General features: G+C 43.7%; 1 protein-coding gene across 12 annotated transcripts in view; it reads right to left on the reverse strand.

The window, feature by feature from the left end:
- Window positions 1–521: 521 nt before the first annotated feature.
- Window positions 522–27,598, reverse strand: part of ODF2 (outer dense fiber of sperm tails 2) — a 35,980-nt gene continuing 8,903 nt past the window's right edge. For 10 of the 12 annotated variants that reach the window (XM_037797518.1, XM_037797515.1, XM_037797514.1 and 7 more), the window contains 16 exons: window positions 26,788–26,948; window positions 25,732–25,861; window positions 24,990–25,121; window positions 21,816–21,887; window positions 19,149–19,220; window positions 18,909–19,025; window positions 17,742–17,927; window positions 17,022–17,131; window positions 14,976–15,111; window positions 11,301–11,411; window positions 11,032–11,136; window positions 9,834–9,992; window positions 8,351–8,451; window positions 6,283–6,445; window positions 5,876–6,001; window positions 1,924–2,112 (listed from right to left, as the gene is read on the reverse strand). In XM_037797518.1, the coding sequence (XP_037653446.1) occupies window positions 1,924–2,112; window positions 5,876–6,001; window positions 6,283–6,445; window positions 8,351–8,451; window positions 9,834–9,992; window positions 11,032–11,136; window positions 11,301–11,411; window positions 14,976–15,111; window positions 17,022–17,131; window positions 17,742–17,927; window positions 18,909–19,025; window positions 19,149–19,220; window positions 21,816–21,887; window positions 24,990–25,121; window positions 25,732–25,861; window positions 26,788–26,948 (2,070 nt within the window). Of the gene's footprint in view, window positions 2,113–5,875; window positions 6,002–6,282; window positions 6,446–8,350; window positions 8,452–9,770; window positions 9,993–11,031; window positions 11,137–11,300; window positions 11,412–14,975; window positions 15,112–17,021; window positions 17,132–17,741; window positions 17,928–18,908; window positions 19,026–19,148; window positions 19,221–21,815; window positions 21,888–24,989; window positions 25,122–25,731; window positions 25,862–26,787; window positions 26,949–27,598 lie in introns of those variants that run through there. The other 2 variants (XM_037797513.1, XM_037797525.1) reach the window with 2 other exon arrangements.

Below are 27,598 nucleotides of genomic sequence, written 5' to 3' on the forward strand. Positions count from 1 at the left end.
AAAACAGAACATTGTTGGAAGAATCCAGGGCCCTTTGCTGTGGAGGTTTTTACTAGTTTGGCAAAAATGACTTATACAGATACATAAGTTGGTTTAAGTTGGCCAACTGTTCTTTCTTGGGAAGGTCTTTCAGATAAAAGTTTAAGTCCATTTACTTTAAGAGTATGACAATGGGTTTGGTTTTGTGGCAACAGGTAGCTGTTAGTTATTTTTTTAAAAAACAACCCTTCCTGGCAAAATTAAATGTCCCCAAAATGGGTGGAGAGGTGTGTGTTTGTTTTCTGGTCCATGAAAAAACCAGATGCCTGGTGTCTGAGAAGGACCCATTGGTTGTGAGGATATAGAGGGATTATCTGTAGTTTTGGACTTGGGATAGAGTGGATGACAGAATCACCTAGAAGGTCAATACCAGCTAGAATGGAAAAATTAGGATTCAGCACAGCAGTACCAAATTTGTTTTCTTCTATCCATAAAGAATTTGTGTTTCTTTCTTTTGAATACAGGAAAATGTGAAGAGAACAAAAATGTCCCACAATTTTATTATTTTTTTTAAAAATAAAAGTAATTTTAAATAAAATTTATATACATCCCATCCTCCTCCTAACAGCTAAAGTGGTCTGCCCCCAAACACTGAGCAATGTCTTACAAAATTTGTTGTCCTCCAGATGTCCACAGGGTTATAATGTAAAAGCACATGAGGGAAAAACTGCTTAAAAAAACAAAACCAAGTTGTATATAAAATTCAGATTCCTGGGCTCCACCCCAGATACAATCTCTGGGAGCTGTAGGAAAGATTAATTTTTAACAAACTGGGAAAGGATACAGAGGGAATTCTATACACAGTGCTAAAGAACTACTGTTCCAAGGAGTATTTTATGAAACATTATGCTGAAGAAACCAAAATAAATTTTGTTCCCATTACCTCATCTTTAGAAACCTCAATGCACTCATCTAATGGTGTAACTTTATGTAACATTTTTCTGACCTTCAGTTAACTCAGAATTTTCTATTTAAAAAAAAAGCATACAAAGGAGAAAGAAACAACCTGGGCCAAGATGAAATGACAACCCTAATGTTCATGCACCAAGTACTTTAAAAACATTTACTGGCTCTCCTGCAGTACTTTATAAGATTCCTAAGGTTTTATTTATTATTTTTAAGACAGGATGGGGGTAGGTAATGGAAATTATCCAAAGGAGCCTTAAATACTGATTATAAAATCTTTTTGTAAAACAAATATTTCATAAGCAAATACATTCCATAGATACAAACCAGGCAAATAGAAATAAAAATCAATGAGATTGGGGTTACACTTTTAAAAGGCCAACTGTACATAAAACCTCAAGGGGTATTGTGAAGTACTTGGAAGCAACTGACATCAAGAAAACTCTTAAGCCCAAAAGCTTGGGAAGATCTTGGGGGAAACAGCACCCATAAAATAAGGGAAAAACAAACAAACAAACCACAAGTGAAGATGCTCACAGCCCAAGAAGGGTCATGGGGAAGAAGGCAAACCTCTGGCTAAACAGCTCCTGTTGGTTCAGGTCAGAGAAAACCCAAGAGAGATTCCTAAAAAGAGAGGGCTGTGACTAGAGGAAAAGGCCCAGTCTAAACATTCTCTCAGAAAAGAAATGAGCAATGTCACAGTGAGTTAAAATCTAGTACCTAAATGGTAGTAAACATAAGCCCTGTCAAGATAATTTAAAAACTCCCATCATGTGACTGTTTCAGTCAGGGAGAACGAAGTGTTTCCTGCCTCATGCCCTTCTTGCTTCAGGGACTTTTCTGGAGCCAGTAGCTAAGGCCTCAAATACATTCCATCACTGAAAGAGAAGGGAAAACCAACAGGCTTTCCAAGTATGGCTTGGCAACTCCATGGTTCCCAAAGCATCAATCAGGGCTCCTGGCTCAATACAGATGTCATCAGGCAGGAGGAGAGCGAGAACGGATGGGAGAGCTAGTCAGGTAAGTAGTGTAGGGACCATCCCCAAACACATTAGCATATGAGGACTTGAGGAACTGGACATAGTTCTGCATGCTGCGATTGGTGCTCTCTGACTGCTCCAGGCGATCTTTCAGGTCTTGGAGCCGGCTCTGGTAGCGACGGTCTGCCTAAGAGGAAAAACCATGAGAGTATAGGCTGAGTGTGGGAGAAGCGGCATAGGTCAGGTGCCTCCCTGCCCCCGCTGCCCCCACCCCCACCCCCCAACAGCATTCATTTATCCACTGATTGGCATGGTCAGTTCATTTTCCTGTCCTTCCCATAAACAGTAGGTTTTTTCACCTGTAATCTCCATGTTTCTCAGGGCCTGGCCTACCAGGGTGTCTTTAATCTGGGGTGTATAACCCTCTGAAATCATATGCAGAACTAGAGGTATATGGTTGTAGTGGTTTGGAACTGTGTATCTCAGAAAAACACATTCTTAAATCAAAACCATTCCTGTGGGTGTAAACCCATTGTAAGTAGGACCTTTTGATGAGGGTATTCAGTTAAGGTGTGACCTACCTCATTCAGGATAGGACTTAATCCTATTACTGGAGTCCTTTATAAATGGGATGAATACAGAGAGAGAGAAAGCCATGGAAGCAAGAAGCTGAAATCAACAAAACCCAGAAGAGAAGGGAGAGACCATCAGATACCACCATGTGCCTTGCCATGTGGCAGAGAACCCAAGGATCACTGGCAGCTGGTCTTCAGGAAAAAAGAATTCATTGATGATGCCTTGATTTGGACGTTTTCCTGGCCTCAAAGCTGTAAGCTTATAAATTAATAAATTCCCATTGTTCAAGCTGAACTATTTCATGGTATTTGCTTTGAGCAGCCTAGGAAACTAAAATGTTTGGTATTTGGGGGGATGGAAAGCACTGTATAACCTTCATCATATGGGCCTGCCTCAGAGCCAAAAAAGCAAAGACCATGGCAAAAAAATATTCAATAAATATTGGTTGAATGAGCTATTATACAGTTATAATTCATGTAAACTATTCAGTCATATTGCCTGGGTTCTCTAGCTTCAGTTTCCTCATTTGTAACATGGGGATATTACTTGTACTCACCCCATTTAAAACACCCAATAATCACTATGTCCATAACTTCATATAAAAACAGGGTGAAAACCTTGCCTGCCACGGAGGCCAGAAGGACAGGCTATGAGAGGAACACCAGGGCCAAGAGTTAGAGAAGCAAGAGATAATCAGGGTACTGCAGAGTATGGAGGCCCTGCCAAGTCCCCAGGGAGCTAACTCACATGGAGGACATCAATGACAGTGGTGGCCACTGGAGGGGGTGAATTGTAGGCCCAGTGAAATACAGACACAGCAGCCCCCTTTCTCTCCTTACCCTCCCAGGACCAAAACCTGAAGAACCTATAATCAGAAGGAAACAGGAGAGGACGAGTGAAACACAGACCCTCTCCCATGCAGGTCTCTCAAGTCTCAGGTCAAACCTGAATTGAGGGGAAGAGACGAAATGAAATTAAGATTGAAACTGAAATGACAGTAGCATCTGGGGTGGCTTGGAGCTATGCATCCCAGAAAAACATGTTCTTAAACTTAATCAATTCCTGTGGGTGAAAACTCTTGTAAATAGGACCTTTTGATGAGGTTACTTTTGTTAGGGTGTGGCCCAACTAACTCAGGATGAGTCTTAATCCTATCATTGAAGGTCACATAGGGAAAGCCACAGGAAGAAAAAAAGCCAGAGGGAGCAGCCAGAAGCAAAATGTCAACAGAACCTGGAAAAGAAGGGAGAAGCCAGGAGAGGCTTCCATGAGCATTGTCATGTGACAGAAAAGCCAAGGACCAAGAATCACCAGCAGCGATCCCCAGAATGCCACAGTCTTCAGGGAGAAAGCACTGCCATGACGACACCTTGGTTTTGGACTTCTAGCCTCAAAACCATTAGCTAATAAATGCCTCTGATTTAAGCAAACCCATTGCATAGTGTTTATTTTATTTAGCACCAAGGAAACTAAAATAGAATCAAAAAGAATAAAATACTTAGGAATAAATTTAACAAAAGTGCTAGACTTGTACACTGAAAATTGCAAAACATTGTTGAAAGAAATTAAAGAAGACATATCAACAGAAAGACATCCTGTGTTCATGGATCAGAAGACTTGATTTGTGTATTTTTAAGATGACAACATGCCTCAAATTGATCTACAAATTCAACACCTATGCAAAATCTCAGGTGGTACATTTGCAGAAATTGACAAGCTGATCCTAAAATTTATATGGAAATGCAAGAGACCCAGAAAAGCCAAACAATCTTGAAAATAAATTGTAGGACTCACACCAATTTCAAAGCTTACTACAAAGCCACAGTAATCAAGACAGTGTGGTACTGGCATAAAGACAGACCTCTAGATCAATGGAATAAATTTCATAGTCCAGAAATAAACCCTTATATTTATGGTCAATTGATATTAGACAAAGGCTCTAAGACAATTCATTGGGGAAAAAATAGTGTTTTCAAGAAATAGTGCTGGGACAACTGGCTATCCACTGCAAAAGAATGAAGTTGGACCCCTATCTCAACCCATAGACAAAAATTAACTCAAAATAGATCACAGACCCAAATGTAAGAGCTAAAAATATAAAACTCTTAGAAGAAAACATAGGAGTAAATCTTTGTGACCTTGGGTCAGCAGTGATTTCTTAGATATGACCTCAAAAACACAAATGACAAAAGAAAAAACTCAAACGACACCATCAAGAAAGTGAAATGGCAACTCACCAAATGGGAGAAAATATTTGCAAATCATATAAATGATAAAAAAAAAAACCTTGTATCTAGAATATATAAAGAACTCTTATAATTCAACAATAAAAAGGCTAATGACACATTTTTTTAAATGAGCAAAGGACGTGAATAGACATTTCTCCAACAAAAATATGCAAATGACCAATAAGCACATGACATGAAAAGATGCTCAACATCATTAGTCATTAGGGAAATGCAAATCAAAATCACAATGAGACACCACTTAATACCCACTAGGATAGTTATAATAAAATAATAATAAGTGCTAGAGAAGTTGTAAAGAGACTGAAAACTTCATACACTGTTGGTGAGAAAGTAAAAAGGTAAAGCCACTTTGGAAAAGTTTGGCAGTTTCTCAAAAAGTTAAACAGAGTTACATGACCTAGCAGTTCCACTCCTAGGTATATATCCAAGAAAAATGAAAACATACATCCCCACAAAAACTTGTACTCATTCATAGCAACATTAATCATAATAGCCAGGAAGAACCAATCCTCATGTGTCCATCAACTTATGAATCGACTGGCTAAACGAAATACTGTGTATCATACAATGGAATAGTATGTGGCAATAAGAAGGAATGAAGTACTATAATACACACTACAACATGAATGAATTTTGAAAACATTAGGCTAAGTAAAAGAAGCCAGTCACAAAAAGCCACATATTATATGATTCCATTTATGTGAAATGTCCAGAATAGGCAAATTCATAGAGAAATAGAAACTTTCAGAGTGGTTGTCAAGGGCTGGGGGAACAGAACGGTAAGTGACTGCTAATGGCTATCGAGTTTCTTTTTGGGGTGATGAAAACACTCTAAACTTAGATAGTGGTGATAATTGCACAACTCTGAATATACTAAAGCCACCGAATTGTACTATTTAAGTAGGTGAATTTTATGGTATGAAAATGGTATCTCAATAAAGTTATATAAAAAAATGGGATCTGCCTAAGATATCCTTAAGCAATAAAAGTGATTGGAGAAACATAAAAGCCATGTCATATTCATAAAACCAACAAGAAAACACATTGCCCTGCAAGCCCCAAGGATGTCTAAAATCTCAATTCTCTTCCTTTTCTTCTAGCTCCCTACCCACCATCCTGACTCACATCGTCACGACTCCGACGCAGCTGGCTGAGTTCGGTTTTGGTCCTGCTGAGCTGGGTCTCAAGGTCCAGGATTTTGTTCTGGGCTGTTCGTTCCTTGGACAGTGCGTGCTCCTTGGTTTGTTCCACCTACACAGGAGGCATAGAAGTGGGGTTGTCTGATATGGGGAGCACCTGGCAAAAAGAAAGCTGGGCCACTCCACCATCTCTTCTCACAGACAGCATTTGCATATCCGTGTGAAAAAATTTCCCCAGAACCTCACGGCAGGAACTAACTAAAGAGACCACTGCTTTACAATCATTACTCATTTGATCCTTACAACAATTTCGTGAAGCATTATACCCATTTTTCAGATGGGGAAATAGGCTCAGAGGTCACAGAGCTAGTTACTTATGAACTTGAGACTAACCTGCCTCCTAGCATCTTCAATGGCACTTTCCAACTGCCTCGCCAGGGTCCCACATTCCCGTGTTTTCTCCTCCAGCCGCAGCTGGGACTGGTGGATTGCCTCCTCCCTCTTGGCAATCACCTGTAGAAACTCAATATTCTGGGCACTGGTCGCCTCCAGTTTCCTAGGTGAAAACACTCAATCAGCTCTTGCTCACACCCCCATCTGTCCTGTTCCACCCCATCAGGGGGCCAACAGCCACCCTTGGATTGGGGCTCTCATCACGCCGAGAATCTCCAAGGAGCCAGAGGAATAAACCAAACAGATCTGCAGATCAGCAAGAAAACCAAGGAACTGTGCAACTGGAGCAGCTGGTTAGAGTACAGTATGTAGAGTGGGAAACACAAGCATAAACTGTGGGCTGCACTAAGTGCGCATATTATCACAAGGAATACAACTTGCAGCGCAGGGAGATGGGTACCATTTATTTTTCCCATTTTACAAATGAAGAAACCAAGTCTCAGAAAGGTGAAGTCATTGGTCCAAGGTCAGCACAGCTGGCAAATCTGTCTCCAAAGCCCATACCCTCAACTTCTACCATTCACTCCCTCAGCAAACGGACTTCTGCTAGACCACTCAACATCTTATGTGGCCAGCCATGGAGCAATGGTGACTATCCAATGCACACACACTGCCCACCCCCTGCTCTTCTAGAACACTTTCTAATTTAAGGAGCTCAGCAAGTTCTGCTGTTTTGAGGCCTGCGGTGGAGAGTAGAGGTGGAGTCCAGAAAGAGACCACCTGCTTCAAGTGCCCCTCTAGGTGCATTTGCACCATACTACTCTGGGCAGTGTGGTGAGCCTCTTAGGGCCCTTCTGCTCTGAAACTAAGGCAGGGACCTGTGCCAGAAGTCTCCAGTCCTTATCTTATAGAAGCTAACACAAGTTTTGAAGGGAGAGAAAATGTTGCAGCTTTGCCAGGTATCAGCTGTGTGACCTTGGGCAAGTCACTTAACCTCTCCCTGAGTCTGTTTCCTCGTATTTAAAATTGGAAAAATACCAGCTAACATATATTAAGCATTTCTCTATGCTAGGTAATGGACTAAGCCCTTTATGAAGATTATCACGTTGAAGACTCACAATAACCCCATGAGCTATATTACTATTCCTACCTTTGTCCCTTTCTCAAGATGAGAAAACTGAGGTTCAAAAGGGGTTAAGTGATTTGTTCAAGATCACAATGCAGGTTAGGAGGCAGAACCAGGACTCAAGGCCAGAGCTTCTCATTACAAAAGATGTACTTTTCACTTCAGACTGCCTCCAACAATCCGTAAGTAACAGAGAAGAATCAGTATTAAAAGGTCTTGGGGACAGTTGTATAAAAATGTAGCTTATGAGGGGTGACAGTGGGATTGGGAATGCCATAAGGACCAAACTCCACTTTGTCTAGTTTATGGATGGATGTGTAGAAAAGTAGGGGAAGCAAACAAACAGATAAAGGTACCCAGTGTTCTTTTTTACTTCAATTGCTCTTTTTCACTCTAATTATTATTCTTGTTATTTTTGTGTGTGTGCTAATGAAGGTGTCAGGGATTGATTTAGGTGATGAATGTACAACTATGTAATGGTACTGTAAACAATCGAAAGTACAATTTGTTTTGTATGACTGCGTGGTATGTGAATATATCTCAATAAAATGATTATAAAAAAAAAAAAAAAAAAAAAAGGTCTTGGGGAAGGATGATAGGAAACAAAGAGCAGAATGAGTGGGAAATGCCCCCACCACAGTGTACCTGCTGCTCCATTTAAATCAGGCCCTGCTTGGACAAAGCTTGCCTTTCTGATGCCATTTGATGGTCTGATCTTGATGACACTGTATGGAGCATCCACCCATGCCCCAAGACATCACCTTCCACTCTCCCATAATGCTTACCACTGAAGTGGGAACAGCTTTTCCTCTGAGGTCTGCCTAGTACCTTCCAGGGCTTTGAGTCCCTCAAACACTTCAGCACGCTAAGCACAAAGCAGCTAAGTGGTTGAAAGTCTCAGGTCCTAGGAAGAGGACAGAGATGGGACCAAGTGCCTCTAACCTCTCCAGTTCATCCACCTTCAGACTCAGCTGTTTATTTTCCTTCTGGGAAGCCTGATGTTTTTCTCTCGCCATCTCCAGCTTGTCCCCCTGATGTTCGATCTAAAATGACAGGAACACAGACTGGTTTATGAAATAACTTCCTGGTACAGCCCTCCCTTTTCCCTATGACCTGTTATCCACACCCAGGAAAGAGGCATACTGCCTTCAGCAGGCATCCAGGTGTCAACTCACAACCTAGAGGAGAGAGGACAGCAGGGATAGGTTAGGCCCAACTCCCAAGACTGAAGGCTTTCCCACAGGAAGAGAAGTGAGGTTTGACCCTGGGGAACTCCAATGACGCTTTCTTGATCAGGTGAGGCCATTCAGCAGCCTAGTTGGAATCCAGGGCGGACATGAGAAGGCAGAAGCAGATGGTAGGCCTAATTAGCCCACAGGACACACCAGAAAGCTGGTGTCTTTACCAATGATGTTGTCCATACTGCTGATTTCCTTCTCCCCTTAACTGGGAACACGTATAGGCAAAGCAGCATGTTTTCATACGTTTAAACTAGCAAGTTTAAGAAGATATCCAGAGGGCTGCTTTATGCAGAAGCCTCTGACAGCAGAGCTCAAAAGCCCTGAGAATGCTCAAGTTCAACAGAGAAGGCAGGCAATTTAAGAGTACTGAGAGCATGGGCTTGGGAACCAGGTAGAGTTGGCTGGGTTCCAATCTCTATTCGTTGTTAAATCTGTGACCTTAGGAAATTACTTCTCCTCTCTATACTTCTGACTGCTTTCTGTAAAATGGGAATGATAATACCTATGCCTCAAGAGGTCCTAGGAGAATTAAATGAGATAATGCTGGTAAACTGCTTATTCAGTGTGGAGCACAGAGCAGGTACTCAAAAATTGGTAGCTACTGTTATTATTACAAGGAAGCAGGTCAAGAGAGGGGAAAGGCTTTACCCAAGGTTACACTGCAAATGAGTGGCATATAACTTCTTGGACAAAGTAGACATGGCTCCAGTAACCCACAGGTGGATTGCTTCTGGGAGAAAGGGGGCCCTCTTTCAGGGTAGAATCTCAAGACAATGTGTTAAGAATAAGGAAACGCAGTTAAAGCAAGAGAAAAGTTGGAAGAAAAGACCTATGGCTTGGTGTCTGCTCATATCCCATGGCCGGTGCATGTGTGGCTGAGAATGGCAGCAATGTGTGAAGGGCACGAGGCAAGTGAAGACTTGGTGCATTCTGGGGTGGGACAGGAGCAGGAGGGCCCAACAACTCCAACAAGTGACGACTTCTACAACTACAATCACTATGTGCAAACACAAAGCATTTGGCACACCAGACTTTTATTTCACAGCACTGATGATAGCTCACTCCTTTCAGAAAGTGGCAGCCAAGAAAAAGGAAGTGGTCCTCCCTCGGGGGCGAGCAGCTCATCTTGGTAAGCGGGCCCCTGCTCGGACCAGTTCGTGGGACCCTTTCTGCCAGTCCCTTACCCGGCTGCGCAGGTCTGATATGATGGCTGTGAGGTCGATGTTCTTCCTCTCATAGCCCTGCAGCTGGTCCTGGCACTCTGCCAGCTTAGCCTCTGTGATCTTGAGGATGTCAGGCAGCTGCTGCAGGTCAGCCAGCTGGGACTGGAACTGCCTACGTGCCTGGAGTAGGGGAGAAAAGCCCACCATTGGGAAGGGTCCAGCTGCTGGTGGGGCCAGGCAGAGTCCACTGGAGTTAGGACAGGGCTGCCTCAGTGCCCAGAAGGGGATCCTGTGAAATGCACAGGCAAGAATGTGGCTTGCCCTCCTTGTATGCCAGGAGCAGGTGTCCAGCTGCTGAGGGGACATACTTGGGCCTGACTTGACACTTGCCAACCTTCAGTCATCAAATAACAACCCATGAGGTAAACACTAGGACCCAGGCATTGTGTTAAGGGCTCTCTGCAGTTGCTCATTTAATTCACAGAACAACCTATAAAATAGGTGCTGTTGTCACCGTATATAAGGACACTAATGATCAAGGAAGCAGAGTCATTTGCCCAAAGCCACTCACCTAGAAACTGGTAGAGGCAGGGTTAAAATCTAGTCTAACTCCAAAACCCTTAGGAATGCAGTGACCATGCTATAGTGTTTCCAAATTAAATGTCAAGGGGTGAAGGTAGAAACAATAGCTGTTCTTATCCCATCTTTGTACTTACAAGGAGACCAAAGACTATAAAGGGGCAGCTATCTGCCCACAATTATGCAATAAATTAGTGGTCAAGCCTGGACGCAACCCATCTCCAAGGTTGCCATGAGGATGAGCCCTTTGCTTCTAGATGGTAGCCAAACCATCTCTAGAAGAATAAGGCTCTTGGGGAAGGGAATGGGAGGCCTATTTTTTGGTTGGCATGAAATAAAGACACCACACAGAATTAAGTAGGCATGCCTAAGACCTATCTATCACACTAAGGATGTGAATCCACTTGGATGCTCTAAGCAGGAGAGACTTTTTTTTAATGGAATAAAGATGTAGCGCAAGAGACAGAAGAGAGGAGACAAGAAAGAGAAAGGAGAGAGCACCCACTCAGTAGAGTGCACCAGCCCACCAATAAGAAAATTAATCTTTGCTATCAGACTGAGGGAGGGCCAAAGGCAAATAAGAGGGACAGCCTCAGAATTCTGCCAGGTAGGGAAAGAGAACAAAGAAGGGGAACAGTACCGCTTCAATCTCTTTGTTCATCTCATCTTTAAGGATCTTATTCTCTTTGTCACAGCGTTCCAGCTGGGCAGCCACTTCATCAGCCTCCAATCTGGTCTTCATCACCTAGGTTCCAACAATACATCAGGTCATCTTGGGCAGAGCCAAGTTTTGGTGAAAAACACCTTCTACACCCAACCCTTCCTTCAAGAGGCATCATGGTGAGTCTCCCAGCCTAAGAGCACAGGCTGCTGCTATCCTCAAAGGACCAGGGCCCCCAAGAGGCCTACCTGACTCTTATAGTTGTCAATCATTCCCTCGTAGTTCTTAACTGATGCCTTCAGCTGTTGGACCTCGATGTGCGCCTGATTGAGTTTGTCCTCCATCGGGGCAAAACTTGCCTAGAAGGGGTGGCTCGTGAGTAAGCAGCAGGAAGGTCTCAGATCAGGTGGCCATCCCACCCTCTATTCCAAGAGGGAGGCCAGCCGAGGAAAGCCCCACTAGTCAAATCCACATGATCATTTTTTCCGCAGAGAGGCAACAGGTTAGACTCCAAATATGATCAACTCAAGTAAATATAGATGCAAATAAATGTCTGTGTAAATATAGATGCAAATAAATGTCTGTGTTTCCTTTTTGCTTATTACAAAAGCAATAACTAATTACTAAAAGAAATGGAGATAAGATCAAGAAAAACAAATCATAATGCATAATATGTTGGTATAAGGCTACAGAGCTATGGCTGTGTAGCTATTTTCTTAAACAAGAATGTTTTTTTAAATAATATGTTGTGACCTTCTAGCCAAGTCAAAATATACCCTCCTATAATCCAAAAGGCTCACTTTACCATATGGAAAAAATGAATCATGACATCTCAATACAGTGCAATAAAAAGCAGTCATTTATATCCCTGAAGATAGGGAAAGTGATTAAACTAGAGGAAGGGGTAGCAACAGACAAGACGGAATTTAACATAGAATTCTGAATACTGACTCTTTATATAATTTGCTTTTTCTTAGTTGTGCTAGGGTATTAAATAGATAGAAGGACAGAACTGAAATGGTGAAACTGTAACCCATAACATCCTTTGAAATTTGTTCTATAGCTACTTGTTAAAATGTAATTTGAAAGCCTTATCTTTTTGTACATATGTTATATTTCACAATAAGGAAACAACTGAAACTATGGTACTATTAACTCATAATAACTTTGGAAATTTCCAGTATAGCTACTTGTTAAATCATATTTTGAAAGATTACACCTTTTTGTATATATGTTATATTTCATAATAAGGAAATAACTGAAACTGCAGAATTATAACCTATAATATCCTTTGAAATCTGCACTCTAACTACTTCTTAGATTGTACTCGGTAAGTTATCATTTTTATATACATATATGTTATATCTACAATTAAAAAAATGAAAATAAATAAATAAAGCAGTCATTTAAGATGATGTCCACGAAATGTGGTTAAATGAGAAAAGCAAGCTGCAAATAATGGATGGATGGATGTATATGTGTTCAAATATGTACATTAGAATTGGGGAGGAAAAAGTTAAAAAAATACACAACTATTAACTGCCTAAAATGTAGGAAATGCAATTGCCAGATCACTTCTATATTGCACTTCTACAATGTTTTAAACTTTTACTATGAACATATTTTAGTTTTATAATTTTGATATTTAAGAATATACATTTCTGCAATCATCATTTTGAATGGCCAAACTATATTATCCTAGACTGATGTACCAGTATGTAACTAATCTTCTATTGTTAGACTTGAGGGTTATTTTCAATTTATCCAACTGCACTATAACAAATGAGATGCTATTACATTTCCACAAGACTGGCTAAAATTAAATAAAAAGACTGACAACACCAAGTGTTGATGAGGAGATATGGATCAACTGTACTCACACATCACTGATGGGAGTGTAAATTTGTACAAGCACTTTCCTGTTTGGTAAAATCTACCAAAGCTGTACTTATGCAGGCTACCCGATGACCTAACAATTCTACTCTGAAGTATACAACCAATAAAAATGTGTACAAATATGTGCACTGAAAGACGTACAAAGATCTTCATAACAGCACCACAGGAACAACCCAAATGCCATCAACAGCTGAATGGATAAATACATTGTGATGTACTCATATAATGGGATATCATATAGCAATGAGAATGAATAAACTGCTACAAATAACATGGATGTCTCTCACAATCATCCTGTTGGGCAAAAGAAGCCAGAGACAAGAGTATATAAACTATACAAATTTATCTATAATAAAAATCTATCAATAAATAAATAAAGTTCAAAAATAGGCAAACTAATCCATTGTGATAGAGGGTAGAGGTTACCTTTGCAGGGGTGGGGGTTATACAACTTCTTTACTGTTTAGCAACATCTATCAAAGGTAAATTCACGCAATGGTCTGGTTTTATTTTTGACTAAAGTGAGTGATACACAAAACATGTTCACTTTTCCAAATGTTACACTTCCTTAAAATCAGTCAGAATTTCCTTAAAAAATTTTCATTTAAAAATTAAACCTGGATGTTACTGCACAGATCAATAAAAAAAAAACAAGAACAATCCTGGCATGCCCCTGGCATGCTGGGAGGGTGTATAGAAAGTGGTTACGAGTGAGGGCTCCATCAATCTTAGGGCTTGCCCTTACGAAGCTTGTTACTGCCAAGGAGAGGCTAAGCCTATTTATAATTGTGCAGAAGAGTCACGACCCCCACCCACCCCCGAGAATCTCTTTTGCTGGTCAGATGTGGCCTCTCTCTCTAAGCCAACTTAGCAGATAAACTCACCGCCATCCCCTCTAAGTTGGACATGACTCTCAGGAGTGTAAATCTCCCTGGCAATGTGGGACATGACTCCCAGGGATGGCCTGGACCTGGAATCATGGGATTGAGAAAGCCTTCTTGACCACAAGGGGGAAGCAAAATGAAACAAAATAAAGTTTCAGTGGCTTAGAGATTTCAAATGGAGTTGAGAGGTCATTCTGGAGGTTCTTGTTATGCATTATATAGATATTTCTTTGTGTGTGTGTGTGTGTATTAGAACAGCTAGAAGAAAATACTGAAACTGTTGAACTGCAACCCAGAATCCTTGATTCTTGAAGATGACTGTATAACTATGCAGCTTACACGGTGTGACTGTGTGATTGTGAAAACCTTGCGGCTCACACTCCCTTTATCCAGTGTATGGACAGACGAGTAGAAAAATGGGGACAAAAATTAAATGAATAATATGGGGGAATGGGATGTTTGGGGTGTTCTTTTTTACTTGTATTTTTATTCTTTTTTTTTTTTGGAGTAATGAAAATGTTCAAAAATTGATTGTGGTGATGAATGTACAACTGTATGCTGTTACTATGAGCAAATCATTATACACTGTGGATGATTACATGGTATATAAATATATCTCAATAAAACTAAATTTACAAAAAAAAAAAAGTGAGGACTCCAAAGTCAGAATCGGATTCCACCCCCAACTCCAACACTTCCTACTGCAAAATCCTGGGCAAGAAATTAGACCTTTCTCTAAGCTTCAGTTCCTTATTCTATAAAATGGAGATAAATCACACTGTTTGGAGTTTGGAGGGTTGAAATGAGAATTAATACATACAACAGGGCCCAGCAGTCCCCCAGGAGAATAAATGTTCACCTCAAATTCATAGTGCATTTCACATGTACTACCATATTCTGACAAGGAGCTCATTTCTCCCACTAAGGAAATTTCAGCAATGAAACATGAAATGTCTTGCTCAGTTTCCAGAGCTAATAAGAAGCAGAGTCAGGACTTGAACCTGGGCCTTTCTGACTCAAGAGCACTCTTCAACCTCCAGGCCCCCGAAAGACCCTCTTGCTTATCTCTGGTGCCCAACCACGTATGCTCAGCCATTGGACCATCTCCACCCACTTGTACCATTCTCAGCTCTCACTACAGACCTTCAGCCTCTCGTTCTCTAGCTTGAATGCAGAATACTCGGCAGTCTGACGGTGTAGTCTCTCCACCAAGCTGTCCCGGTCTTCCCGCATCTTCTCCTCCAAGGTCTGTTGTTGGTTTACAAGATCTGTCACCCGGCTGGAAGGTCATAAAGTGAAAGCAGACTTAAGAGAACCAATTATACAGGTTCTGAGGAGGTACGGCCTTGCCTGGAGCAGAACCAAATATTCCTACCCAGGCCATGTCACACCTCTTGCTACCCTGCCCGCTCCCCAATCTCCATCCTGAGAAGCAGCTGCATTGCCCAGCCTTGCCGTTGCTGCTTGCAGCATTCCTGTAACCCACCTCCTAATAACATCCTGTATGATCTGTCTCCCATCCCAACCCCTGAAAAAAGCCTTCTACAGTTCTACTCTAACTGCTAACTTAGATATGCATGTCCATGTCTGATCTTCCCATGAGGCTCAGACACTCCCCAAAGACAAGGACAACAGACATGGTTCCTTCCTAGGTCCCCATGGAATGTCCTCAATCTATTAACCTATCTGGTCTTACTATGAGGACAGTCCTCTGGAATCCTTCCCTGACCTTCCAGGCTTGGTGGTCAAAGAAATCCCCCAGGCACTCCTCTCCAACACAGCATCTTTCACATTGGCTTATAATTACTGGCCTAAGTTCTGTCTCCCCCAGGGGAGAGGAGGTGCCATTAACTGGCTTGTCCACATGTGAATGTCAACCTAGCACAGGCAAGAAATGCAATGAGAGTGTGTGAGATGAAGGCAAGTATGAAGGGAAAGAAACCAACTCAGGAGCCAGCTGCTGGCCCTGTCTGTCCACTCAGCAGGGCTATGATCAAAGAACAGAAGCTGTGACCTCAGAGGATCACTGGGTTCACAGATGTTCACTTGTTCGTTTATCTTAACCACAGATCCAGCACAAAACCTTTGTATGTGCCATCACTGTTGATTAACTACAGTTCACCATTCAATAAATATTTATTGAGTCTGACTGACTAGGCCCAAACAAATACACAATGCTGTTTTATCTGGCAAACTCCTACTCACCCTTAAAAACCCAGTTTAGACTTCCTCTCCTCAAGACATCTTCCCCAACCCCTCTCTGTACCATGTATCTTTTTACTTTATTTGTTTTCTCCCACTAGACTGAGAATTCCCTGAGGGTAGCACCTGGCATATGGCCCAGCACACAGCTGGTTCTCAGGATATGTTTGCTAAATTGAGTTGAATACAGCAAAAGACACCTCCTTATAGAGGACTTAGTTGACCTACAGACTGATTTAGCACCCTGGTGACCCCTCCTTAGCCCAGGGAGCCCCATATCCTTTGCTAGTACAGGGTAACTCCACGGGGGCAGGGACCACATTTGTCTTTTTACTGGTATAACACTAGGAGTCAACACATAGCCTGGTATTTAGCAGATGCTCAATATATTTTGAATGAAGGAAGGAACAAATGTCAACCTAGGCCTGACCTGAGAATGACTGGTCACTGCTGACAGTTACCAAGAGGTAAGAAGGTGTGAGTTATGGGCAACTAGAGGCCACTTTTGCTCCCCTTATTCCTATGCCATAGTATTGACCTACTGGCTGGCTGGCCTTGGCAAAGTAGCTGCTGTCACTGTGCAGACAATGCATAGAAGACACAGGATCACCAGCTGCCCTGAACCCCCAAGAACAGGAATGAGAATCCCAGTGTGCCCACTTCCCATGCTGTGCAGATTGGGGACAGAAGGCAATGCTTTCAGAGCCAGGCTCAGGCTTCGGCCCTGGATCAGGCCCAGGCCACTGTAACCAGAGAAACCTGGTCCCTCCAACAGTGCTTGCCAGTGGGGTAGGACCCTGGGGCAGGAGCCAGAGTTTGCACCCCAGATCCACCCAGAAAGTCCAGGTCACATCTCAGCCCAGTGCAGCCCCTGACTGGTGGGGACCAGCAGCCACAGGAGCCTGCCTCAGGTTGACAGGCTCCTTCCACCTGCACACCCAACTCCCTCAGTCATTCCACCCTCCCTCTCCTAACACAAAGACGCACTCATTCAGGACGATAATTTCCAGCTCAAGATCCCCCTTATCTTTCACAACTTGGTTGTAGCGGCTTCTCCATGATTCCAGAGTAGATAAAGCTTCAGCAACATAAAGATCCTGGGAACAAAGGTGACAACAGGGCTTGTCAGCCTAGTGGTTAGCACCAAGGACGCAGGGAGCCTGAGGTAGGGCTCAAACTAAACAATCGTTCATCACCCTTATAGCTTACACTTCACTCCTGGAATTCCCCTTTTCTGGAGAGCACAAAGAGTTAATAGCAGGGACCCAATTGTTAGGTAGATTTCCAGCAATCACATATATCTTTCCTTAACACCATTCTGAAACATGATGTCTATGTGGCTAAACTGCTCAATAAACCCTCCAATCAACTCCAGCTATCCAACTACCCACGCCCCCAACTACCTCCCCCTCCACCCAACCATCCTTCCTATCAGCTCATACACCTTTTCCACTACCAGCAATCCTCCATTCATCCACCCAGCCACCTCTACCCAGCTTGGCCACCTCCAAACACCTGCCCAGTCACCATAACCACCTCCATTCATCTATCCATCCGCTACTCATCTACCAACCCCCACCCCTCCATCCCCCCCACCCCGCCACCAGCACTCCCCCCACCCCTCCCCACCCCCGCCCACCCACCTCCATCATCACACAATACCCCTCAGTGTAGGAGAGAAGTGGAGGCCACCCCCAGGCCTGCTACCTTGTCAGCAAGTTGCACGTGCAGTTGCTCAGCATATTCCTCACTTTTCTCAGCTCGCTCCTTCTGGGCTCGGATGGCCTTCTTCAAGGTCTCTTTGTCTCGGTCTCCCTTTTGCTTTAATTCCTTCAGCTGCTCCATGATGGCTTCCACTTCTGCCTTGTGCTGGTTCCCACTGCGTTCCAGGTTCTGGGGAGGGAGGTCCAGGAAACAAGTGAGGGGAGTGGGAGGAGGGACAACGAAGAGAAAGGAGGAGAGAGGGTGGGAGTGAGATGAGAAAGTCAAGGGAAGGGTAAGGCATAGAGAAAAGGGGAGAGAGGAAAAAGAAGAGACAAGCAAAAACAGGGAATGGGGCAGCAGGAGAGAGAAAACAAAACAGGTCAACTGCGTGAGTCCTTTGGGCGTCCTTGATGTGGACCATAGATACCGCTGCCGACAGCCCCTCCCCAGATCTCTCATTTTCTCAATTCAAGTTTAATAGAAACTACAGAAAATCAATGGGTTTCCCAGATTTCTTAAACTATCAGGTCTTAAAATGAGGATGGAACTCCTCTGGAATGTTCCCTGACCTTCCAGGCTGGGTGGTCAAGGAAATCCCCTAGGCATTCTTCCCCAACACAGTATCTTTCACACAGGGTTGTAATTACTGGCCGAAGTTCCCTCAGGGGAGAGGATATGTCATAACTGGCTTGTCCACGGGTGAGTGTTCACCTGGCACAGGCAGGAATTGCCTGAGAGTATGTGGGATGACGGCAAGTATGAAGGGAAAGAAGCCAACTCAGGAGTCAACTGCCAGCTCTGCCTGTCACTCAGCAGGGCTATGATCAGTCAAAGAACAGAAGCTGTGACCTCAGAGGATCACTGGGCTCATACATGCAAGGAGCACTGCAGACCATCCCCTCTCCACGTTAATGAGGTAGACTGAGAACCTAAGGAATTAAGTGATTGGCCCAGGGGTGTGGCACCCAAGGCCTCCAGGGTCTCTCTTCATGTTCTTGCCACTGCCCCCAAAGTCTCTCTGAAGCATGAGTGCTTTGGTAGTAGCTGCCCCATAAACCTGTCTGTGATGTCTGTGGCCAGGCCACTTTCAGGGGCCTAGCAGAGAAGCCTTCCTTGGCCTGTCAGGCCCTTGCCTCCTCCTCCTTCCTCCCTTATGGGGCAATCAGGTACCTTGATCTGCATGCACAGGCGACTGTTCTCAGCCTCTTTGCACCGAAGCTGAGCCTGCAAATGTCCACGCATGGATTCCATGGACTTAGAAAGCTCAGATGCTGTCTTTGCTTGAGCCTTTGGAGAGAGAGAGAAAGCCACACAGTCAGGATTTGAACCCAGCTTACCAACTCCAGAGCATACTCCCTAACAATTGTGTTCCACTAGCTCATAAAAAGGAGCAAATGTAGAGGACGGTACCTTCTCACACTGAATTTCCTGGAGTAGCTCTTCTACCTCCTTGTCCTTGTCTTGTAGCAGTAACAGCAGGCGCTGGGAAAGAACATACACCATCATATGCTCCCTGGGAAGGGCAAGGAGGCCTCCCCCAGTGGGGAGGGAGACTCTTGTGGGTGGTGGCCACCAGGGATCCAAGATTCCAAGTATACTGGCCTATGTCACAGAAACCCTGGTAGGAAGGACCTAATGTCTGTGCTAAATTTTTTTCCCTTAAAATGAGCATGTGTTTGCTTTGCAATTTAAAATAAAGAAATCTTAATTATGGAAAACATTGAAAAACACACAAAAATTCTGAAGAATCCCCATAATCTCTCCCCCTCCCTCTGAGGTGATCACTATTAATATACGTTTAAAAAGTCATATTCAGGGGGATAAGGGGGACAGGATGTTTTGGGTTTCCTTTTTTTTTTTTTTTTTAGGGTCTTTTTATTTTTTATTTATTTTTTTTTTAATTAAATTCAGTTTTATTGAAATACATTCACATACCATACAATCATCCATGATATACAATCCACTGTCCACAGTATGATAACATAGTTATGCGTTCATCACCACAGTCTATCTCTGAACATTTTCCTTACATCAGAAAGAACCAGAACAAGAATAAAAAATAAAAGTGAAAAAAAACACCCAAATCATCCCCCCATCCCACCCCATTTGTCCTTTAGTTTTTATCCCCATTCCTCCACTCATCCATACACTAGATAAAGGGGGTGTGATCCACAAGGTCTTCACAATCACACTGTCACCCCTTGTAATCTACACTATTATATAATTGTCTTCAGGAGTCTAGACTGCTGGGTTGGAGTTTGCCTTTTTTTTTTTTTTTTTTCTTCCTGGAGTAATGAAAATGTTCGAAAATTGTGGTGAGGAACGCACAACTGTGATGATACTGTGAGCCCCTGACTGTATTTCGGATGGACTGTATTTTCAATAAAATTGCATTTTAAAAAAAGTCATCTTTTTGTTCTCACAAACATTGGGGACTGACGGCTGACATGCTGAGCCCTCTGTCTTGGGGCTTGCCCCTATGGAGCTTATTACTGCAAAGGAGAGGCAAAACCTGCTTATAGTTATGCCTAAGAGTCTCCTCCAGTGCCTCTTTGTTGCTCAGATGTGGCCCTCTCTCTCTAACTAAGCTACCTTGGTAGGTGATCTCACTGTTCTCCCCGCTATGTGGGACCTGACTCTCAGAGGTGTAAATCTCCCTGGCAACACAGGATATGACTCCTGGGGATGAATGTGGACCTGGCATCATGGGATTGAGAACATCTTCTTGACCAAAAGGGGGATGCAAAATGAAACAAAAAGCTTCAGTGGCTGAGAGATTTCAAATGGAGTCGAGAGGTCACTCTGGTGGACATTCTTACACACTATATAGATAACACTTTTTAGGTTTTGATGTATTGGAATGGCTAGAAATAAATACCTGAAACTACCAAACTGCAACCCAGTAGCCTTGAGTCTTGAAGACAATTGTATAACAATGTAGATTACAAGGGGCGACAGTGTGATTGTGAAAACCTTGTGGATCACACTCCCTTTATCCAGTGTATGGATGGATGAGTAGAAAAATGGGGACAAAAACTAAATGAAAAATAGGGTGGGATGGGGGGGTGATTTGGGTGTTCTTTTTTATTTTTATTTTTTATTCTTATTCTGATTCTTTCTGGTATAAGGAAAATCTCCAAAAATAGATTGGGGTGATGAATGTACAACTATATGATGGTACTGTGAACAGTTGATTGTACACCATGAATGACTGTATGGTATGTGAATAATCTCAATAAAACCGAATTAAAAAAAAAAGTCATCTTTTGAACCAATTGCTTAATGTTTCCATTTACTGATATTATCACAATTTAACAAGTCTTCTTGAGCTGGGAATGCAGTGTTATGCATTATCATCATTACTGCTCAATCTCTACTCCTTTCTCATTTTCCACATTTTCCACAGTGATGTTTAGCCAGGCATGGAGGGCCAAGGGCCAAACCTTGGGAAACTTGACCTTCATCTTCTTTCCCTCTCTTGGAGATTTACAATGGGCATCAATACATCAAAGGCTCCAAAAGGTCTTGCAGTTTAGAAACCTGTTAAACGTTTTGCTCAGGCCAACCAGTTATTTCCTCAATTTATTTGGCCATGGAACCCTATTTTTCTGTCTTGCACCCATAAACATCTTGAGGAACCTGGGGTTCCACGGAATAGACTTTGGAACAGGCTGCCTAGGGAGAAATTCCCAGAATTCGAGTTGATCAGTCAAAAGGTATGTATTTTTTTTATGGCTTTCTATCCATAACACAAATAAGAAAATTCAAGTAACATTACCCTGATATTTTCTATATCTATCAACATTATCATCAATAACCCTCATTAATACCCCAACTTTGTGGTTCAAACTCTCAAGTGATCAACTAGAGAACCCCAGCAGAGCAGGGCTTGTAAAATTATCCCATTTTACAAATCATGAAACTAGGACCCAGAGAAATCCCAGAGTAGGGCTCTGTATTAGTCCTCCTGCCCCACTCAGCACTTCTACGCTTTGTCACCAAGCCCTCTTAACACTTCTACCCTCCAAACTAAAGCAGGTGGGGGGTGAGGAAGGTGACAACAGATAACGTTGTTACCGCTTTCTCTGAGTCTGCTTCTGCCAGCCGTTTTAGTAATGCTCCTTGTTGCTCCATCAGTCTTTCGGAATCCTTTGAGGGAAGGCAAAAGGAAAGCCAAGTCATCAAGGAATAAACCCAGATGCCTACATTTTATTGATTCTTTTCCTTTTCCAAAAATTGTATTTGTAATTATAGAAGTAACAAATGAATGCATTCTCATTATAAGATACTTAGTGAACATCCAGATAAAGCTCAAGTCCCCCTCATATTCACCTCAAAATCCTACCCTGCTGTTATCAGTGTGCTAAGTCTCCTTCCCATCCTTTTTCTATGCATTTACATACAGCTGCACATAGAGAAATATCTTTTTGGGGGGAGATAAAGTGTGGGGAGGGATTAACATGTATTTTTACAAAAACTATTTCATACTGTATTTTTGTGCTACAACTTGATTTTTCCCCCAATGATATGTCTGCAGATATTTCCATATCAATAAAAATAGATCTACCTCATTCTTACTTGTTGCTGCATAGCCTTCCAGCCTATAGATCTACCCTTGGATTTTTCATCTCTCCTCTATTAACGACCATACAGGTTGTTACCAAGTTTTGCAGTTACAAACAGGGCATGTACAAAGTGTCTTTCTAGCATTGCTGGGTTAGAAGGTTTGTGACGTTGACTCTACTATAGCCTTCTGAAATGTCCTGCAAATGATTCTACCAGTTCACGTGGCCACAAGCAGAGAGTGAGTGTACTTCTTCCCCACACTCACGAGCAGAGGACAGAAGCCTGTTGCCAGTCTTTGCTTCACTGGTGTTTGTTTTTGTTTGTTTTCTTGTTTCAATTTTCTTTTTTTTTTTTTTATTGTGGAATATAACATATTTACATAGAAGTGATAACTTTCCAAGTGCAATTTAACAAGTAGAGAACAAATTTCAAAAAATGTTACGAGTTACAGTTCCACAGTTTCAGTTATCCACTGGCCGTTTTCATTTGCCTTTCTCTAATTACCAGTGAGGCTCCACATCTTTTCATATGCTTATTAGCCATCTGAGTTTCCTTTTCTCTGAACTGCCTCTGCTCACGTCCCTGCCCATTTTCCTACTGGGCTATATGTGTGGGAACACAGCCTGCTCTTCCTCCAGGGCACCTGAACAGAGTATCCCTTCAAGGAGGCTCACCCTCCCTTTCCCTCAGTCCCACAGGTTCCCTTCACAAGCCAAGAGGAAAAGGATCCCTGGTTCCCAAAATCTCCTGGGGAAAAAGAAAGCACTGTGGGTTCTCCAGCAACAAGAAAAGGCAAAGGACATGGGCAAAACCCTAGGCTAGAGACCGAGAGCCTAAAGCTGCTCTCACTGCCCCTTAGACCCATGCCCTCCCATGCCTCAGGGGGACACTAAATAACCAAACTGTCGCTCAGCTCTCCTGCTGTCCTGTGTGCATGACCTCACCAAATCCCCCTACTCTAAGAGCCACACACTATCGGCAACCCCATCTTACAGATGAGGAGATCAAGGTTTATATAAGAGAAACAAGCTGCCTGAGGTCGCACAGCTGGGAATGTCAGAGCCAGGCCCTAACAGAGCTGTTCTTGAACATGAAAGGGGAGGAGGGGAGAGGGAGAGCGAGGGAGAGCGAGAGAGAGCGAGAGAGAGCGAGAGAGAGAGAGAGAGAGAGAGAGAGAGAGAGAGTGTGTGTGTGTGTGTGTGTGTGTGTGTGTGTGAGCCAGGTGGACACCAATAAGGTCAGAGCCTGAGCAGTTTCCTACCACACTGAGCACTCCCCCACCAAGATGGTGGGGAGAAGGTGCTGAGTGACAAACAGGGATTGACGAGAGAGAGCCTGGACCTGCACAGGGAACACCTGTGGGTGGTGTCCTAATTAGCTGACTCTTCATCTTCAACTGGAGATTTGGGGATTCCAGGATAGTAGAAGCCAGGAAGTCAAAAAGGAGAAAAACCAGGTAGGAAGAGGTTTTCTAAAGGCACCAGTCCCAGGATATACAGCAGCACCCCCTGCCATTTAGCAAGCACCTATTATATGCCAGGTAGTATGCAAATCCCTTGTCCATAGATCATCTCTAACTCGTGTATCAACCCCATGTGGAAGATGCTATTCCCATTTTACAAGTGAGGAAACTGAGACCCAGAGAGGTAAAAATCACCTGCCCAAGATTACCAAGCTAGGAAGAAACAACTATAAATATTTTAGAGAATAATTTGGCCATAACTAGTAAAATTAATAGAAACTTATTCTAGAAACTCTCAAACAGTACACCAGGAAGTGTATGTGAATGCTTAAAGTAACACTGCTTGCAACAGCAACAATTGAAAAATATAAAGTCCATCAACAGAAAAATAGATAAATAAACTGTGACAGTCTGAAAATGAAATACAGCAGTGAAAATTATCTTAGGTTTCAAGGGTAAAAGTGCACAAATCTCATAAAAATAAATGTTAAGTGAAAAAAGCAAACTCAGAAAAACACACAAAACAAAATCACGTATGTCAAGTTTAAAAACATGCTAAACAATACTACACGCTGCTTAGGGATACATATGTAAGGGATAAAACTATCAGATTCAAAACAAAGGGTTATCACAAAAGAAGGTGCAAGAGGGATTTAACTATGTGGATAAGGTTTTATTCTGAAAGCTGGGCAGTACATCACTTTGCAATATATTACCTGTTTTAAATACTAATTTTTTAAGAGTTTGAAAATGTAAAAAAAAATAATAAGATGCTAAACTAAGAAAAAATGTCATCATTTTAAAGCACTTGGCATCCCTTCAATTTGAACCAAGTAAGAAAATGTTCATACTGTCAATTCTTTTCGGCATCATTCTAACATAAAATATGCTTCAGAGAACACCTTTCAAGAAAACAAATGATCCCACACATTTGTGTTTGCCCTTATACTGGCTTCTATGGTCCTTCAAGTGCCATCTGGCCCAGCTTCAAAAACAACTAAGACAGTCCTCATCTACTGAGCGCCAAGCATTTATGTGAATGATTTCATTAGCTCGCTCTAAGGCCCTCTCAGGCCAGGCGCCAATTATTTCCTTTTTACAATACTATCTCAATTTTACAGACCAAGAGGCTGACAGAAAGGACGCGCATGCTATGCTGGAAGGATAGAGCCGAGTCCAAACACGCCTCCCCTGCCCCAGCTGGGCAGAGGCCAGGAGCTCACCTCTTTGCAGTGCTGTTCCCTCAGCAGGTCTCGAAGGGTGCGGTTAGTCTCCTCAAATGTGCTCAGCTTCTGCAGGAGAAGTTCCTTTTGCCTCGTCAGGGTGTTAATGTCCGAGCAGGTCATTTGTTTCTCCTGGAAGACAAGCAGTCTCACTAGGTGCAGGGGGGAAAGAGAGGAGACAGCAGAGGCAGGCCCCACCAGGGACATAAGAGGGCCTGGTGCCAAAAAGCTCAGACAAAAGCTGGGGCATTTCAAAACAGGCCTCTATACAGGGCCATGGTGGTCAAGGGCAAACTTTCTGGGGGAACTGGGACTAAAAGGATGGGCAGAATCTAAGCCTTCCGAGAGCAACAGGTAAGGAAAGGGGCCGAAGAGCTCAGTGTGGGTAAGTGCAGTTGGGGTAGGCTTCCTGGAAGAGGCGAGGGAGGGGGAAGACACATGGTGGCAGATACTTGCAGGAATCAACTGCATGCCTTGACTCAATGTGATCCCAGGTGACCCATGATGAGGTCTCCTCAGATGCCCTGGCTACCAGAGGTCATCTTTAAGGGTCAGGGATCCAGGGATTGAAAATGGGGGGTGGGGGCTGAGGAGTTAAGTGTGCCCTCCCCTGGCCCTGAGACGTCATAGAGTCAGCCTGATGACTACATAGAGACCACACCCCAGCCTGGGGCTGTCCCCTACCTGGTGTGCCCTCTCTGGGTCCAGTCCCAGGACTGTGGTCGTTCTGCCTGCCACCTACCGTTTTCAGTTTCCCGATGGTATCCTTCAAAGCCATGACTTGCTTGGCAGCGGCGGCTCCATCCATTTCAGCCTCCACCAGCTTGGACATGAGGCACTCCTTCTCCTGCTGGAGGTGTTTCTTCTGAAGCCTGGGGCCAGAAAGAACAGGGCTCTGTGAGCCCTCCCTGGCCCCTGCCTGCCCAGAGCTCCGAGGTTCGCCTCACAATGCCCTGCCAGGCTCACCTCCTGGTCAGGGAACAGTGGGGGAGGGGGCAGGGACAGCCCATCTGGCCCAAGGGGCCTTCTGGAAGGATGAGAGCCAGAAGTTAGCCCCATGTGGGCAGCTGACCAGGGCCTCCACTCCAGGTGACAATATGCCAACTGTGGCCCTGCTTGTCTCTCAGACAGCCACCATCTTAGTCCTCACCATCATCATCTCTGCCCCCTGGCCACTGCCCCAGCCTCCTGAATATTACCTTCAAATCTGTTTTTGAGCCCTCCCATCCACTCTTCACACTGAAGCCAAGGCTGATCATGCCATGTCCCTGCTTTTTAACACCATTACATGGCTTACAACTGCCCTCAAAGCAAACACCTTAAAGTGGTCTCTAAGAGCTGGCCCCTGCCAACCTCTGTAGCACCCCTCATTCTCTGCCCACCTTCCTGCCCCCACTCCAGACTGCTTTCCATTTTCAATCACAAACCCCTTCCCTATCTTGCAGCCTTCACACACCCTGTTCCACCATCTAGCATGCTTTTTTCCCCAACACCCACCTACCTAACTCCTAACCATCCTGCAGCACTCCATTTAAATGTCACTTTTTTCCAAAAAGTCCTCCCTGACCACCCCACCCTGTCCACTGTACTCTGTGGGGTTCTCCTTTTCCTCACAGTGTGAATCACAAGTGCAATCAGGTAATTGTGTGACTGTGTTGACCAGGTGTCCCACGGGCTGGACTGTGTTCCAAGACATAAGGCCAGTGCCTGTGTCTGCCTCCTCTGCTGTATTACACTCCCAGGGCTTAGGGGAGCCTGGCAGGAGGGCGGGACGAGGCAGGACCAGGGGCCACCTTACACGGTGAAGTCTTTCTCCTCCTTGATGCGCTCGATGTTGTGTCTCAGCACCGTGTTCTCGTGCTCAGTCTCAGCCAGCTCTTGGGCCACCTCCTCCAGTTCTTCCTTGCGCTCCTCTAGGAACCTCTTAGCCATCTGGCGCTCACCCTTCTGCATCTTGACCTGTGCAAGGGTACACAGGCAGGGGCCACTGAGGGGAACTGCTTCCCCTCTGCCACACTGCTATGTCCATTGCTTTGAACCAAAATAAGGGCACCTCCAATTGAGAGCTATGTAGCTACATAGGCCCTGTGCCAGGGTCCTTTATGGGCACAGTTAATGCTCACAAAGTCTCTGGGTAGATATTATTCCTCTCCTCATTTTATAGATGAGAAAACTGAGTCCAGAGAGGCTAAGTGACTTCTACAAGGTCACTCAGCTGGCTGGGCACAGAGCCAGGATGCAAACCATAGTTCTGCTGGCACACCCTAGGAGGAAAGATGTCATAAAAAGGCCCCTGCAGCTGTGGGTTATGGGGAAAAGAGAAACTTGCCAAGCAGCCAGCCACACTGTCTTCAGGAGGGTCCATGGGACTCAATAACAAAGTGGAGGATCAAAGACAAAGGGCCTTGTTGGCAGTCAAGTCCTGCATGTTAGTGCCAACTGCCTAGTTGGGGACCTTGAACTTCCAGGTTGTTTCCAATTCCGTATCCCACCCAAAGAGACAGCTAAGCAACTGAAGACAAACTTCCTTTGCCTCCTGGGGTGGTGGTTGTTAAACTTTTCTGTAAAATGGAAAACCAGACCCCAGTTTCCCAGGAACTTCATCTCTA

The sequence above is a fragment of the Choloepus didactylus genome, chromosome 10 (assembly GCF_015220235.1).
Source record: "Choloepus didactylus isolate mChoDid1 chromosome 10, mChoDid1.pri, whole genome shotgun sequence".
NCBI lineage: Eukaryota > Metazoa > Chordata > Mammalia > Pilosa > Megalonychidae > Choloepus > Choloepus didactylus.